Below are 15619 nucleotides of genomic sequence, written 5' to 3'. Positions count from 1 at the left end.
TATAAATTTAAAAGAGAAGAGAGACACAAACAAATGGTGAAATCTTCATTCCTCGAATCTGTCACTATTTGAGATTAGAAGCGTCATATATATCATACACGAGTATGTTTAATTCAACTGTCTCCATGTACGTAAGTTTTCGTCCATCAAATCAATTTTAAAAGCCACTGCATAAAACCTGACAATGCGCTCAGAAAATATATTTTATTATATCCTTGTTGTACAAATTTGTTTGGAATAGGGATGACGATCTATTTCTCCACGAAAACTATCATATAGCATCAGATCCCCTTCAAACTATGACCTCGTTTCAGATCCACAAGAATTTAAAGTTTAAGATCTAAATCCTCCGATTTAAAACTTCGAAACTTATTTCCCCACAAATTCAAAGTTCGAAACTTCAAACCCCACAAAAAATGGTTTTAGTTGGTTTACTATTTCTAACCAAACTAAAATCATGTATAACCTATTGTAAACCGATTTATGACCCGATTACTAAAATAATCTAAAAAATTTCCAAACCTAAACCAACTTCTTCTTCTTCCCGTCAATTTCTCCATCCTCTTCTACTTCCACATCTCTCACTGTAACACAAGATTCAAACTGATTTCTCCATCCTCTTTTACGATTTGGTTTTGTTGGGTTTGTTGTTAGAAAAAAGACAAGGCTTGCGAATCAGAGTGGTGATGTGACATTAGACAAACGACAACAAAGAAACTTCGGTTCCTTCAATCTAATTAACTATATGCTGTTTCTGCAAATTTCATATGTTGTTTCTGCAAATATCTCAATTTTCAAGAATTAGTGGATGCTTAATTTAATTATGTACTATCTAATTTTTAGTAAAACATGTGAATCACCATTGACGGACTTCAAAGGAGACATATTAGGCTTCATTCTTTCTAGTCATCGTTGATTTCAATATCTAAGCTGATAATTTTTCGTTATCATCATGTTCATTTAGTTTGTTTAAATTCAAATTATCGAAAACCATGTTATGATTCAGCAATTTTGAAATTGAGATTTTAAAATGATAAAATATGAGCTGGGCAAAGCAGGGGTTTCAATTCTCAAAGCAGCTTCTAATAGTAACACTAGATTGTTCAACATCGACTTTGATTTCGAGAATTGGATTCCTTTACCCTTCCATTATAAGAATTATAGATTATAATAATTGAAAATCGATTTTAGGGTTCATACTCAAATTTTTGATTTGGAATTTTCAGACTAATTTGGGGATTTTAAAATGATGATATATGAGTAAGGTTCAGATTAAGTTTTTTTTTTGGTTTGGTTTTATGGTTTAACGGTTAGCTCTCGGATTTAGATCACAAACCGTAGAAATCCACATTTGTGGGGAAATAAGTTTCAAAGTTTTAAATTGAGGGGATTTAGATCTAAAACTTTGATTTTATGTGGACTTGAAACGAGGTCATAGTTTGATGAGGATTTGATACTATATGATAGTTCTTGTGGGGAAATAGATCGTCAACCCTTTGGAATATTACAGTGTCTTAATTGATCAGTTATAACTTATAACTATAAAGAAAGTGTAGACTAAACAGCTCTGCATTGGACCTTGGCTCGAAGATAATCAAGGAAGGGAGGAAGGTTTCAAGAATGAAATTAAAGAAGCTAGAAAACAGAAGTCCGAAGAAAAGAAGAACTGAGTAATTAAGCAGTTGGGCTTAGCAGAAGTATGTTTAAGAAAGGCCATAGTGATCACACATCATCATCATTATCGGTACACACGCTTGAGATATAGAACAGTTTTCGGGACATATATATCATGACCAGTGCTGGACTAATCAATTTGGATGCCCGCGTCTAACTTTTTTAAATATGCCCTTTATATATTTTTTTCAAAATTAAAATAATAAAAAAATGAAACAAAAACTTCATAAAACAATCAAACTCCATAAACGGTTTATAAGAAAAAAATCCAATAAAACATATAGTTTTTTTGCTGAAATATAGTTTTGCTGAAATATAGATCTTCTTGCATTTTTTCCATGTAAAATCATTCATTAAACTGTCGTAGTCGAGTTTTTCAACTATAACTGTCTCAATTGATAATAAAGCTAACCCATTTGTTGTTTCAGTGATAAAGATAACTAAAGATACCCAGCTAGAGGAGAACTGAGGAATGTAACGGACCATAGGTGGACGTGGATTTACTTGGAGGGTGTGGGAGGCGAAGCTCCCACGGTACGGTTTCCTTATTGGACTAGATTTAGGTTTTTAAAAGGGTTTGAGAGTTGGGTTTAGGGCTATAAAATATGGATCAAAAGTTTGTTTATAAATGGGCATAAATAAAAAATATGCCCATTTATAGTAGATGCCGCAAAAAATATGCCCCTTTTAGAGTGGATGCCCGCGGCGGTCGCCTCCCTCGCCTGCTCTCAAGGCCGGGCCTGATCATGACATCGTAAAGACTTGTTGCGCCTACAAAATCATTACTCGATTCTTTGCCAATGGTTAGAGAGGTTCGAATTCACTTTAAGAATCAATGTTATATTTAAAAATAATGTAATAAAGTTCGTAAATCTGCAAATGCCAAATCGGAAAACAATCAGGCTCTGAAAATTTTTATCACTGTTTCTTTTGTGTTGCGTTTGCGATTGCATGTTATTGATTAGGATAGGACAACATGAAAACGTAAACTTAAAGAAACATCATAGTCTTAGGTGTTGATTGGTTCACCCGCTATCACCCGCAAACGCTGCGTTTGCGGGTGATAGCGGTTAGTGGCGTTTTATCACAATCATAAAAATCGCTGCAAACTCTCCGTATCGTTTTATACTGCTGAAATCCAAAAGCTACTTCCCGTCAGCGTTTGCGGTTGCGGGCGGTAGCGGTTGGGTAAAAAAATAAAAATAAATAAAATCATGCTAGAAAAAAAAAGATCACGTAAAAAACAATTATAAAACCCTAACCCTACTAATCTTCTTTTATATATATAAACTCTAACCTCTCACTTTTTTTATCAAGTTCTAGTCTCTAATCATGGCTTTCATATCAGTTGAAGAAAATTAAAATATAAGCATAAGTGTCATAATACTTTAGTTTAATTTATTTATATTAATTGTTCTATTTCCACTTTTAAATTTAAAGTAAGAAATTATAAATATGTATCTTATTAATTACAAAATTAGTTTGTTATAATTCTTTTTTTTTGTTCTTCAGAAAATTACAAGATCAAACAAGATGACATGTGCGTTAATTCAACGGATCTTTGTGGAAAAACAAAATCAAGATAAATATCCTAGATTTTTGAGTGCACTCCGGAAAGAACGTATTTTGAAGAATATTAATGAGCAATTTGGAGTTGATTTGAGTTGGGATCGTGTAAAAAATCGATTAGATCAATTGAAAAAATTTTACATCATGCATAAGACAAATTCAGAAGATCCACGTATTGGAGCAAATTTTTTCAGTTTATTACATTACTAGACACAACTTTGTGTGATGTTCCCAATAATTGAAATAAAACATATTATTATAAAATTTCTTAATTTTTAAAATAATTATTTAGTATTTATTTATAATTTATTAATTAATTTAAATTATTGATTTTGATATTAATCATAATAATATAGTTTTCTGTTTTTTTTATAATTATATATGATGTTTATTTTGGTAATTTTATATTTAACCGCTAAAACAATCGCTGGTTTGTCAGTCAAAATTGTCCCGCAAACAGATCCGCTTAAAAATTTTAACCAGTCGTGCAAACCGCTGAATAATGCTCAAAACCGCAATCGTCCGTTTCCGCAAACTTCCGCACTCGCAACCGCAACCGTTGCGTTTAAACCAGTCCAGCCCTTAATCAACGCATATTTTCACATTATGTATGTGTCGTTTTAAATTAAACTTGTTTCATGCTAAGAATTCATATTAAAATGATTATTTTCAATATGCTTCACTTATTAGATTACAATGTCAATTACTTAAACTTAGTAAATTAATTAATATTGAAAGATCATTTGTTTATCAAACTGATAGGTCATCAAGAACACGTTTTCTTCTTGCGCATTTAGTTTTACTTTTAATTAATTCTCTCTTTATATCCTTTTACGTTCTATTTTGGAGTTTCTCAGCTATTCAACAAAAGATCAAACCCTCTTTTTGATCCGGTGGGTTCCTTTGTAGACTCAATTCTTATAAAAGGTTGATCGATCAAGATTCAAGCTTCATTGGGATTAGAGGAGAAAGAGAGAGTAATGATGGATAATTTCTTTATCTTTTCCATGCAAAAGAAGAAAAGCATTAACATTTGAAAGGAAAGGCAAAGAAAAATAATTAACACACTTTATTTTTGCCTTTTTTTATCCCTTCGATTTAACCTTCTCTCTTTACTTTTCTTCCCCTTCGCCTTTAATACTTTAATGATCACTCCTCTCTCCTTTAGATCCGATCAACACCAAAATGCCCTTTTCATATAAAATTAACATGCGTTTTTTCCTTTCTCATATTATATCTAGACAATCTCATACCTAATCTCTATTTGGATATTTATTTATTATGAACACATACTAATCTCGACATTTATATACTTAGATATTCTGTTCACTGTGGTACGTAGCAAAGTATAAATACTGTGAATTTTTCTACTATTGAATGCGTAATGTTATATAAGCACGTGCGTTCTATCATATTGAAAATAACCGGTTAGTCTACTACCTTGCGAGACAGTTATTCACATCCAATTTCTTAGATACCACCATAGTTCTATCTTTTACATTGATATACGCGGTAACCTTTTTCTAGATACAAAAGAATATTACAAAGTGATGTGTTAAATCGACATTTAAAGTTCATTTATGCACTAATGTGTCCATAATATTATTGAAGTTAGTTTTTACTGCAACCATAAGCTGGTAAATATGTTCATATAAAAAAGATAATTATAGAGATACAATATTTTTTTTCATGACATACCAATATCTATATATATATACTTTATTTTTATTATTGTACCTTTGACAAAAAATAATTTATTTTTATTTAATTTTACAGAGTATAAAATATTGTTTTACGAACATTCTTCTAAATTATTTATACAAAAAAAACACATGTCGTCGACACAATTTTGTGAACGTTTTTTTTGAGTGAAATGTTAATTTTACTATAAAATCGAACTTTACGGAATCAACTACTTTAGTAGTGATGAAACTGAAGGAGAGAAGAAAACGATTTTCTCAGGTTTAAATTGGTTTTGTTTTCGTGGTAAGGAGAGAAATGTATGTTGGAGGTTAGGAATCTTCGTAAGTCTTATCCACTCCACCTTAAACTAGAATTATCAATATAGATCATAACGTGCATGGGTCTTAAAATCAATTGTTCGTAAAGATGACGTATTTTTCTACTAACTGTTTTGTTTTTATAACACACACATATATATTATTATATATATATATACATAAATATTATATTTGTGAAAATTAAAATGATTTCTTTTTTTATTCCTGTATTTTTATTTTTAATATAGACTGTTCTAGCCTGCAGCGGAACAATTATAATATAAATGCGCTTCCAAACATTTGTGGTTTTAATTTATAGTGCAGATGCTTTGTGAAAATCAACATTCGAATGAGGAAGAAGTTGATGAATATCTACTTAACATATATATGTATTTTTTTTTGTAAAAAGGGCCGAGACAGAATTTTTTTTTTCCGCCTGAGACCGAAAATTTTAACATGAGTAATTACTATCTAGCTAACAGATTGATTAAGACGAATTACATTTCATATCTGTTATGTATATGTATGTTGTTCTGATAAAAAGTAAGTAGTAATAATATATTTCAGAAACCAGAAAAGGTGCGCCTTTTATTCGTTAATGCAATAAAAAATTAGTGGAAACCGTATAAAATGAAACTAAAGTTATGTGCTTTCATTTTCACTCCCATGCATTTTTACCCCTTTTTTAAAAAAAAAGGAAGCTCTTTCTCGTTATCATTTTCTTCACCAATCCAACCCAAACCAAACAATACACCGTGTTTTAATTCAACATTATTGGTTTGATCATTAAGCTAGCTAGCTAACCTAAACGTGTTTTTAACTTTCATACTCTTTCTTAATGAATAATAATTATAAGTTTATAATATATATATATATATCTATATATGTAACATATATTTTGCAATGTTCGATGTAAGTTTCAATCTCAAAGTTTGTTAAATGTTGGTTTTCTTAAAACATTCGCAAGAAAAAAATGTATATTTTTTCATTTAAATACAAACTATCAAAACTAACTCCATCTAAATATATACAAACATGGGTTCTTAGTTTAACGATTGTATATAGCGATTGATCTTCGAATTTGGTATAATTTCGGTTGTGGATGAAGTTGCTGATATAGCTTAAATTATACACTCAGTTTTTAAGATGCATTTGCAGTGACAGGGTCATCTTTATCTATATATATTCCAACTATTGTTGGAAATATGTAAGGCAAAATGCAAACCAAATCATTCGAACTCCAAAAGTTGCCACTTTAGCTCCATATCGGTGTTAAAGAATACTTCATTTGCATTTTTTTCGATCAATATCTATCTCTAACAGTATATACTTTCCTTGCAAATAGAGTAGCCTTAATTAATTAATGTTTAAATTGATCTTTTTTTCACTATATGGGTCCTGTGGGAATATTATTCCCCAATGATTTGGACTCTCTCCACCATAACTAGACCCTTATTGGCTTCTTGATGACACAAAAGTTAGAAGTTATGATCATTACACTAAACAAATAGAAAAGTAGTGCCCCAATATTCATCAGCTATATCATGTAAAACCAAAATCTTTAGCTTTCTCTTTGCCTTTTTTTTCTTAATTATTTTCTTTTGTGTTTGCTATTAATCATGAGGTATTCCACATATTAAATATTTTACCATAAAGCAACACTTAATTGGTTATTGGTTTTGGTATGAATTAATTTCAACTCTAGACGAAATTTTTGACTTAAGGTTAGAAAATGAGAACGAGTATGATATCATAAAACATATCTCGATTATCTGCATTTGTTATGAAGTTAATTTTTTTTTATGCCCTGGTTAGCATTTTGTACTATGGTTTTTTAATTATTATTAGAATCGTGAGGTAAAACTCACATATATCCCCAAAACTTCAAATAAATCAGATATTGTTGCTAATATTTTTTTTTTAAAATGTTAATTATATAATATAAAAATAAAATAAACAGAGTTGTCTTAATATAAAAATAAAATAAACAGAGTTGTCTTTTGGGCTTGCAAGAGAGAGAAAAGATAGAAGAAATAAAGGAAATAGTGGTACTGATAAGATTTTCAAGAAGCTTGCACAAGAAATCGTTGTGGTGTTCTTGTATAGTAGAGGTGAAACTAGGATGTAAGTATCAGAGGTTGTTTGATAATATTTCACGAGTCCTAGTACCTTTGATGTCTTGTGCGATCGGGGCTGGAGATCATTTTCATTAATCTCACCTCTGCTTTTATCATTTTCACATCCTACTACAGATATTTTGATTGAGCTTCGACCTCAAAAGATCTAACTATCACAATACAAATATTTTGTGCCGTTTAAGTTGAATATGGCGAGAAATTGTAGGTTTAGCTTTAGAGTTATGTTTTTAGATCCACCAGCCCAAATTATATATGCATTACTAAACTAATCAATTGATCTTGAAAGAACTCGATGAGTACGTATATACCTGGCACCTGCCTGCGAAGGTTGGCGCTGGAGCTGAAGCAATATTACTCAGAAATGCTGGCACGTCATTATGGAAATGATCTGTTGATGGTGTTGATGGTAAATCATCATATAAAACATTATGGTGCATATTTTTTTTCTCTTTTTTATTTTTGTTGCAACCATATGGTAGAGTTAAGATCTAAGCAAAGAAACAAAAACCTAGGAGCGAAGGCGTTGAGGGACTCATTCATAAACAAATGTGAAGATAGTGCATGCCTGCATGGTGGTACGATGAATATGGAGAAGCTTCTAACAAAGGTCTTGGTTGTTCTTGTGCTTAGAAAACGATAGACGATAGTTTGTGAAATTCTTAGTGCTACAAGATTAAAGATGATTTTAGGATTTTTTTTGGGTGTTAGAGTAGAAATTGGTCGGTCGCAAACTTAACTATGTCTTAGTGCTGCTTAACATCTGATTGAATGTAGTAGGAACCTTGAGTGTTTCCTAATCGTTTGATAATTTCTGTGATTTGGGTTCTCTATACTACTTGAATGTCGCAACAACAAAAAAAATCCTAAAGACCAAGCATTATATAGAAAAAAAAACAGTAGATCCTTTCAAGCATATTAAAATTCTTTTTACTTAGCGTTTCGAAGAACCATCAGTCCATCACTCCATCACATATGGTACATGCAGCAAATCCTCGCCGTTTTTCCTTGTAATCAAAGAGTTTTGAACCTTCGACCTATAGTTTGGTAGGTTCGGACTTGAACCGAGGACCTTGTCAAGAAAGCCCTAGTTTGTAAAGACTTAATCTAAATTTAACACAAATGTTAAACTCTTGTTATCCTCTTTGGTTAATTTTATGAGTCTTCTTTATCGGTCAAACAACATATGCATGGTGGGGTTAAGCACAAAGTCCTTTTACCACGTGGTTTTAAACTAAATTACATAATTATGCACATAGACGAAGACTATATATATATTGAAGTAGAGAATATAATAAAGCCCTTTTACCATGAGGTTTCTTTTTCAAATTTTGACCAAAAAGAGATTCAATAAGATCCGTTACATAGTTGAGATATGTATATTATGAAATAAAGCAAGAGTAGCTAGTGGAAGATAGTGTGCTTGCACAATAGTCGAGAGAAAAAACACATTATATTCATTTGAGGAGTCTATTAACAGTTTAATACCATGATCAAACCAATTACTAATCATTTTAAGTATAATCATTCAAATTTAAAATTGCTCACTAATTTGCTAGCTTTTATAGTAATCACATTTGTGTTCGAATGTTGTCCTTCAACGAACTCAAAATTTTTATCGGTATTCCGTATTAAAACCTATACGAATAATAACAAATACGACATGGAAACTGCTATCTAGAAATTGTAGTATTAGATTGATGGTTTAAAAACCGATTTTTAATTTCTAAATCACCCGACTATAAATAATTATCTAACAATTTAGAATAAAACTTCCATGGAGTTCTTGTAATGTTTGGTGGGAGATTTTTCTCATGATCTAATGTGGGCAAGCAAGAGATTGCTTGAAACAGACCAATCCTCGAGCGATCTGCGGGCAACCATTTGATTTTAACCTTGGTCCCCTTAGCCGCTTTTTCAATCAAAACCCTTTAGTTTACTTTATTTTAAGAAATGAATAATTAGTAAGAATTTTTTTGGAAAACTACAAAATATTTATATATTATAGTAGTTACTTCGTCATTACCAATATGCAAAGTTCGAAACATATACTTAACAAAAGATTTATTCTAAAGCCATTTTTGGGCGGCATTCTTAGTTTTCCTTCTTTTTAGCTCTTTTTAGTTAGTGGGAAAAGAAGAATTAAAGTGGGTTGTTGGGTTTTTTAAGGTAAAATATTGTTGGGATTTTGTATCAAACAACTCTAAATATATACTTCCTCCATTTCTTTACACTAATAAACTGTATATATAGTTTGTGATTTTCACACATTTTGAAAAAGTTGTGTTGAAATTTTAAATTTATTAATTAACAAAATTAAATGTTACATAAATTTACAAAAATATTTGCAATACCAATCTAAATTTACTTTATTAATTACGATTTATATTAAATAGACCTCTAATACCCAAATATCCGAAACTGAAAGAACTGAACCCAAACTCGAATGGGTACGAGTACCCATATTTACTTAGAGTATTCACAGATTCATTTGTACCGATTTATTTTTTACTTAGAAAAGAAAATGCGGTTGATTTATTGAAACTCGCTAAAATACTAAACAGCTTTCACTTAAGACCAAGCTTGATTGAAGTTTAGATAAAATAAATGACTTTATGATATAAACAAAAGAGAAAGAGAGATGAGACAGAAGGTTGCTTTTGCAGTATTCCGGGAATGAAATGCTGTCTCTCTCCTAGGATTGGCGTGAGAGAGAGAGAGAGAGAGTCCATTCCTCTCTTTTGTCCTTCTTGTAATTAATTGATTTTCACTATTACAATAAAATGATACATTCTCAATAAATATTTTATCATTTTAATATGCCTTTATTGGAGATTAAACAAATGAGACTCTAAATAACCTTTTTAGGGCCAACCTAAGATATTCATAAAAAGATCGAGAAGATCTTTGTTGGTCACTCCTACGCACATCAATGCAAAAAAGAGACTAACGTCTTAACTATGAAATAAATAAAACTTATCTTTTTCTATTACTCCTTTTAGAACAAATATAAAATTTATCTTACAATGTTAATAATATACAGACCCATGCATCCATTTAATTAATTTATTTTAGCATGCGTTATATAAATTAATTACGTTTTGTTTTCTCATATCTCTGAAAAAATCCTAAGTAATTGTTAACTTTGGTTTTTAATAATAATAACACGGTAGGTTTTCCACCAAAAATTATAAACCAAACATAATACTCCCTATAGATTATTAATTATTTTAATGGCTGGGCATATATTGACGTGTAAATTATTTTTGAAAAAAAGGTATCTTTTCTATGCTCTAATTCCCTAATAATTACCAAAAAATAAAAGAGACATGATGAGCAAAATGGTACTGAAGCTGCACTGCAACTGTAAATTAAGTGAGAGGAGAAAGAAAGAAAAAAAAAAAGACAAAAAAGTTGAGTGAAATGCAAAAATCAAAAGCATACAAAAGCTGCTCGTTTGTCCAAAAAGAAACCCATCATAAAGTAAAAGCATTATGAGATCAAAAACCCCTTTAAAAATAAAATAAATAAAAACTTTTTTAAAAATTCAAAAATAATTCAAGAAGAGGAACAGAAAACCCAGCACGAAATAAGTATAAAGGAACCAGCTTGGTCTAATTTCCTTATCTGTCTAAAACTCTCTTAAACCTCTCTCTCTCTCTCTCTCCATTTTCTTCTTCTCTTAGATCTGTTCCTCTCTTCTTTCGTCTCTTTGGTTCTATCTTCTTCTTCAGTCTCCAAACATAAGAAAGGAAGCTCCTTTTCTTTTTCTGTTCTGTCTTCTTTCACTTGGGTTATATTTATTTGGGGTGTGTGGTTAAAGGAGGAATCAGAAGTTTTTCAGTGAACACCAGAAAGCTTTCAGGAGAGGTTTTTCAATTTCAAAACGTGGGGGTGGGGGGTTAGGGTTAGGGTTTACAAGTTATGCGAACAGGTGGTTATACGATTCAACAGACACTCACTACAGAGGCTGCTTCTGTCTTGAAGCAATCTCTCACTTTAGCTCGGAGAAGAGGCCATGCTCAGGTTTTTTAAAAATCTTCAAGCTTTTTCAAAAAAATCTTCCAACTTTATTTTGTTTGATGCTTATTTTGTCTATTTATTTTTGTTCAGGTCACTCCTCTCCATGTTGCAGCTACATTATTGTCATCAAGGACAAGTCTTTTGAGAAGGGCCTGCATTAAATCTCACCCTGGTTTTTCAACTAATTACCAGTTTGCCCCTTCTCGTCTTCACCATAACCAAAACCATCCTCTTCAATGCAGAGCTCTCGAGCTTTGTTTCAATGTCGCACTCAACAGGCTTCCCACTGTTCCTGGTCCTATGTTCCATGGTCAGCCTTCTCTCGCAAACGCTCTCGTCGCTGCACTCAAAAGAGCTCAAGCTCACCAGAGACGAGGCTGCATCGAGCAACAACAACAACAGCAAACGCAAACTCAAACGCAGCAGACGCAGTTGCTTGCTGTTAAAGTGGAGCTTGAACAGTTGGTTATATCCATTCTCGATGACCCGAGTGTGAGTCGGGTCATGAGGGAAGCTGGATTTAACAGCACAGCCGTGAAAAACTGTGTCGAGGATTGCTCCGGCTCCTCCGTCTTCTACGGTGGCTCAGTCGTCGGAGTTTTCTCTTCTCCGAATTCTCCCGATCAACAGCAACAACACCACAGCAACATCAACCGATTTCACCACTACCAAAACCCTAAAGATTTCAACTTTATAAACCCTAGCTTCGCTTTATGGCAAACTCATTTCTTAAACCAATCTCCCGACCAAAACCCACATTCGATTTCCTCCTCTTCTCATCACCATCAACGCCTTAGAGAAATCGATTTGAAACTCGTTGTCGATGTTCTTCTGAGGAAGAAAACGAAGAAGAAGAATCCAGTGATTGTTGGGGACTCGATTTCATTCACTGAAGGTTTTGTCTCGGAGCTAATGGCGAGGATAGAAAGAGGAGAAATCGATCAAATCGGGGATTTGAAGCAAACCCATTTCGTCAAGTTTCAGTTTTCACCAATGGCGTCAAAGTTTATGAGGAGAGAAGACGTGGAGACGAACATGAAGGAGCTAAGGAAGAAAGTCGTCTCTCTCACAACGAGTGGCAAAGATGTAATTATCTTCACTGGTGACTTAAGGTGGACAGTCCAAGAGATTAACAATAACAACAACAACAATGGAGGAACCAATGAGATTTCTTCGTCTTACAGTCCTTTGGATCATCTTGTTGAGGAAATTGGGAAGTTAATCGCTGAATATAACGACGAATTAGACGATGATGATTGTAAAATGAGGAGGGTTTGGGTAATGGGAACAGCTTCGTTTCAGACATACATGAGGTGTCAAATGAGACAACCTTCGCTAGAAACACTGTGGGCTCTTCATCCTGTTTCTGTCCCTTCGTCTGCTAATCTTGGGTTAAGCCTTCATGCGACAAGGTAAACTCTTTTTCTTACTTTTTACCATTAATTACTCTACGGTTTTTTATGAAAAGATAAATTTTCAGTCAGTTATTTCCCAAAAGTGACATCTTTTTGTGATGTTGGTCAAAAAGGTTTTGCGTAGATAGTGACACTAGCTAGTATATCTATGTTAAACTTACAAAAAAAACGAATCTTTATGTCTAGTTCAAAAATAATAATTAGATAATTTCTTTTTTGAAAATGCTGTGTTTTTGCAGAGGTTACTTAAAAATGGTCCCTTTAGAGTCTGTCTTTGTTCTCTGACTTACTCAGATCAGTGTCTCATTGAAGCCAAAACCCTCTGTGTCTATGCCTGTCCATTCACACATTATACCATAATTATTATTATAACTTGGACTTTCATAGGAGTCCACCTATGTGTGGCTAAAAGGGAGGTAAAAATTATACAGATTAAAATCCATTCCGGCTTTTTGGATTTGAAGATGTGGAGATAGGTAGTAATAAGATAGCTGTAAAAATCAGATATATATAATATGCTTAAGAGTAATCATTTAGGTGCTCAATGCTCATTATATTCAGATTCAATGGTCTTGTAGACACATTAATTTGAAAACATCGTGGAGAATATTCCGGCAACAAGAAGATAGTAGTAAAGCTTGAAAGTTGAAACTATTGATTTTCTGTTTTTGTTTTTTGTTTTGTAGCAATGTGTGGACGATTTTACCCCTTTTACCACTTTGGTTAATTAGTCTCAAGTTTTCTTTTATGTCTGAAAGCTAAGAGACCGTCCTATATTAGGGAAACATCTTGTCTTCTTGTCTACAGGACTCTTTTAACAACAATCCAAAATCGCTTTTTTACTTTATTGGCTTTTCAGACGGTGTTTACGCGAACGCCACTAACCTATCTCTTTTTTTACCGTTTGTTCATTGCAGTGGACATGAGGCAAGGAACATGAGTAATGTCAGTGCAACAAAGTCCTTTTCTAGTTATAATAAAGCTGAGGAAGAAGAGACAATAAGCTCTGTTCTAAGTTGTTGTCCTGAGTGTGTTACTAGCTTTGAGAGAGAAGCGAAAGCCCTTAAAGCTAATCAAGAGAAGCTCTTGCCTTCTTGGCTACAATCCCATGATGGATACAATTCTCCACACAAGGTAGAATATTTTAATTTATATCTACCGGCCGTTAGTAGATCGTTTCAGCAGTGAATTGGAGATCTAATTCCTGTTCTTGCTGTGGTGTAGGATGAGTTAATGGGATTGAGGAGAAAATGGAATAGGTTTTGTGAACATCTACACCAAGAGAGGACGAGTAATCAGACAGGACAATCGAGTTTGATGGGCAAAAACTCTTCATATGGCTTGCCTTATGGATCATCAAACGAGTCGTCTTTGATTGATTCGTTGGGGTTAAAGCCGAGTCAGCGAGTCACAAACTCGATTGCCAAATTCCGACGTCAGAATTCTTGCACTATTGAGTTTGATTTGGGTGGAAACGAATACGAGAAGGGTGAATCGATCAATGATGCAGAAGATGACAACGAAAACGTGAAGATCACTCTTGATTTGGGACGTTCACTGTTCCGATCAGATTCCATAACAGAGACGAGGAAGAAGATGGCTGATCTGGTCAAAGCTTTGGAGGAGAGTATTCCATGGCAAACAGTGACAATGCGTTTGATCGCTGAGAGTTTAATGGATTGCGTGTTGAAGAAGAAAGATGGCTGGATTATGATAGAAGGCAGCGACACAGCGTCAAAGAAGAGCATAGCTCGTACTGTATCTGAATCTGTTTTCGGGTCTTTCGAGTCTCTTGTTCATATTGACCTTAAGAAGAAAGGCAGCGAGTCAAAGGAAAACTCGGAAAGGCTTCTTGCTTGTGGATTGGAGAATCGTGAGAAGGTTGTGTTCTTGATCGAAGGCATCGTTTCGGCGGATTCCCGGTTCGTGAAACTCCTTGCTGAACGGTTTGAGGAGAATCGCAGGATCAAAACCGGAACTGATCATCATCGTCAAGCGATCTTCATTTTGACAAAGGAAGACAACGCGAGAAACAGAGACTCTGTTTTGCAGATTGGTTTGGAGATCACGGGACAGAGTGTGGGGAGAAAGAGAAAACCGGAGTCTGATTTATCGGTTAAGGAGGGTAAGAATTTCAAAGCGGGTGAGATGGAGAATGGGTTTTGGATCAAGAAGGAAGGGTTCTCGAGTTTCAACAGTTCTTATCTCGATCTGAACATAAAAGCTGAAGAAGAAGGAGACATCAGCCCAATTACAAGCGATTTAACTGGAGAGGGAAGAGACGGAGATTTCTTCAAGCGATTTTCTAAACCGGATTCAAAACCGGTTTGTCCTAAACCGGCCATATCAACAGGGAATCGAAAAGGCTATGATAACGGCGGCTTTCAGGGAGGTATTCCCGGAGGGGGAAGAAGAAGCTGGGGGTGTTAGGTTTAGTGTGGAGGAGAAGTTAGTGGAGGAGATTTGCGGCAGTGATTACGTTCAAAACGGAGCGTTTGAAAGTTGGTTAAAGGAGGTTTTTCAAACTGGGTTACTAACGGTTAAAAAGGGCGGGAAAAAGGATACGGGTGTAATTAGGATGGTGTTTGGGGGTATAGTTGACAACAACAAACAATATGGTGGGGGTGTTGGTGGGTACATGGGTACATGTCTTCCGAACAAAGTCCAAGTTTCCAAGTTCGAATAGATCTTTCGGTTAATTTCTTTCGTTTTTTCGTTTATTTTACTTTTGAATGTAAAATTTCCATTACTAATGTGGGGGTTTGACTGGTGTAACTCGTTTCTTTTTCATGTAATATAAACG

The 15619-nt window shown here is 33.6% G+C and overlaps 1 protein-coding gene across 1 annotated transcript; it reads left to right on the top strand.

The window, feature by feature from the left end:
• Positions 1-11032: 11032 nt before the first annotated feature.
• On the top strand, positions 11033-15591 carry LOC18018088 (protein SMAX1-LIKE 5). The gene is given in 5 exon segments (XM_024156783.1): positions 11033-11404; positions 11492-12813; positions 13734-13950; positions 14041-15090; positions 15092-15591. Coding segments are annotated over 5 exon segments (3102 nt in total). The 5' UTR covers positions 11033-11302; the 3' UTR covers positions 15503-15591.
• Positions 15592-15619: the final 28 nt, after the last annotated feature.

This window comes from Eutrema salsugineum, unplaced genomic scaffold (genome assembly GCF_000478725.1).
Source record: "Eutrema salsugineum unplaced genomic scaffold, Eutsalg1_0 scaffold_2, whole genome shotgun sequence".
Taxonomy (NCBI): Eukaryota; Viridiplantae; Streptophyta; class Magnoliopsida; order Brassicales; family Brassicaceae; genus Eutrema; species Eutrema salsugineum.
The sequence above is the reverse complement of the archived record's forward strand: the minus strand, read 5'-3'. Positions and strand labels throughout refer to the sequence as shown.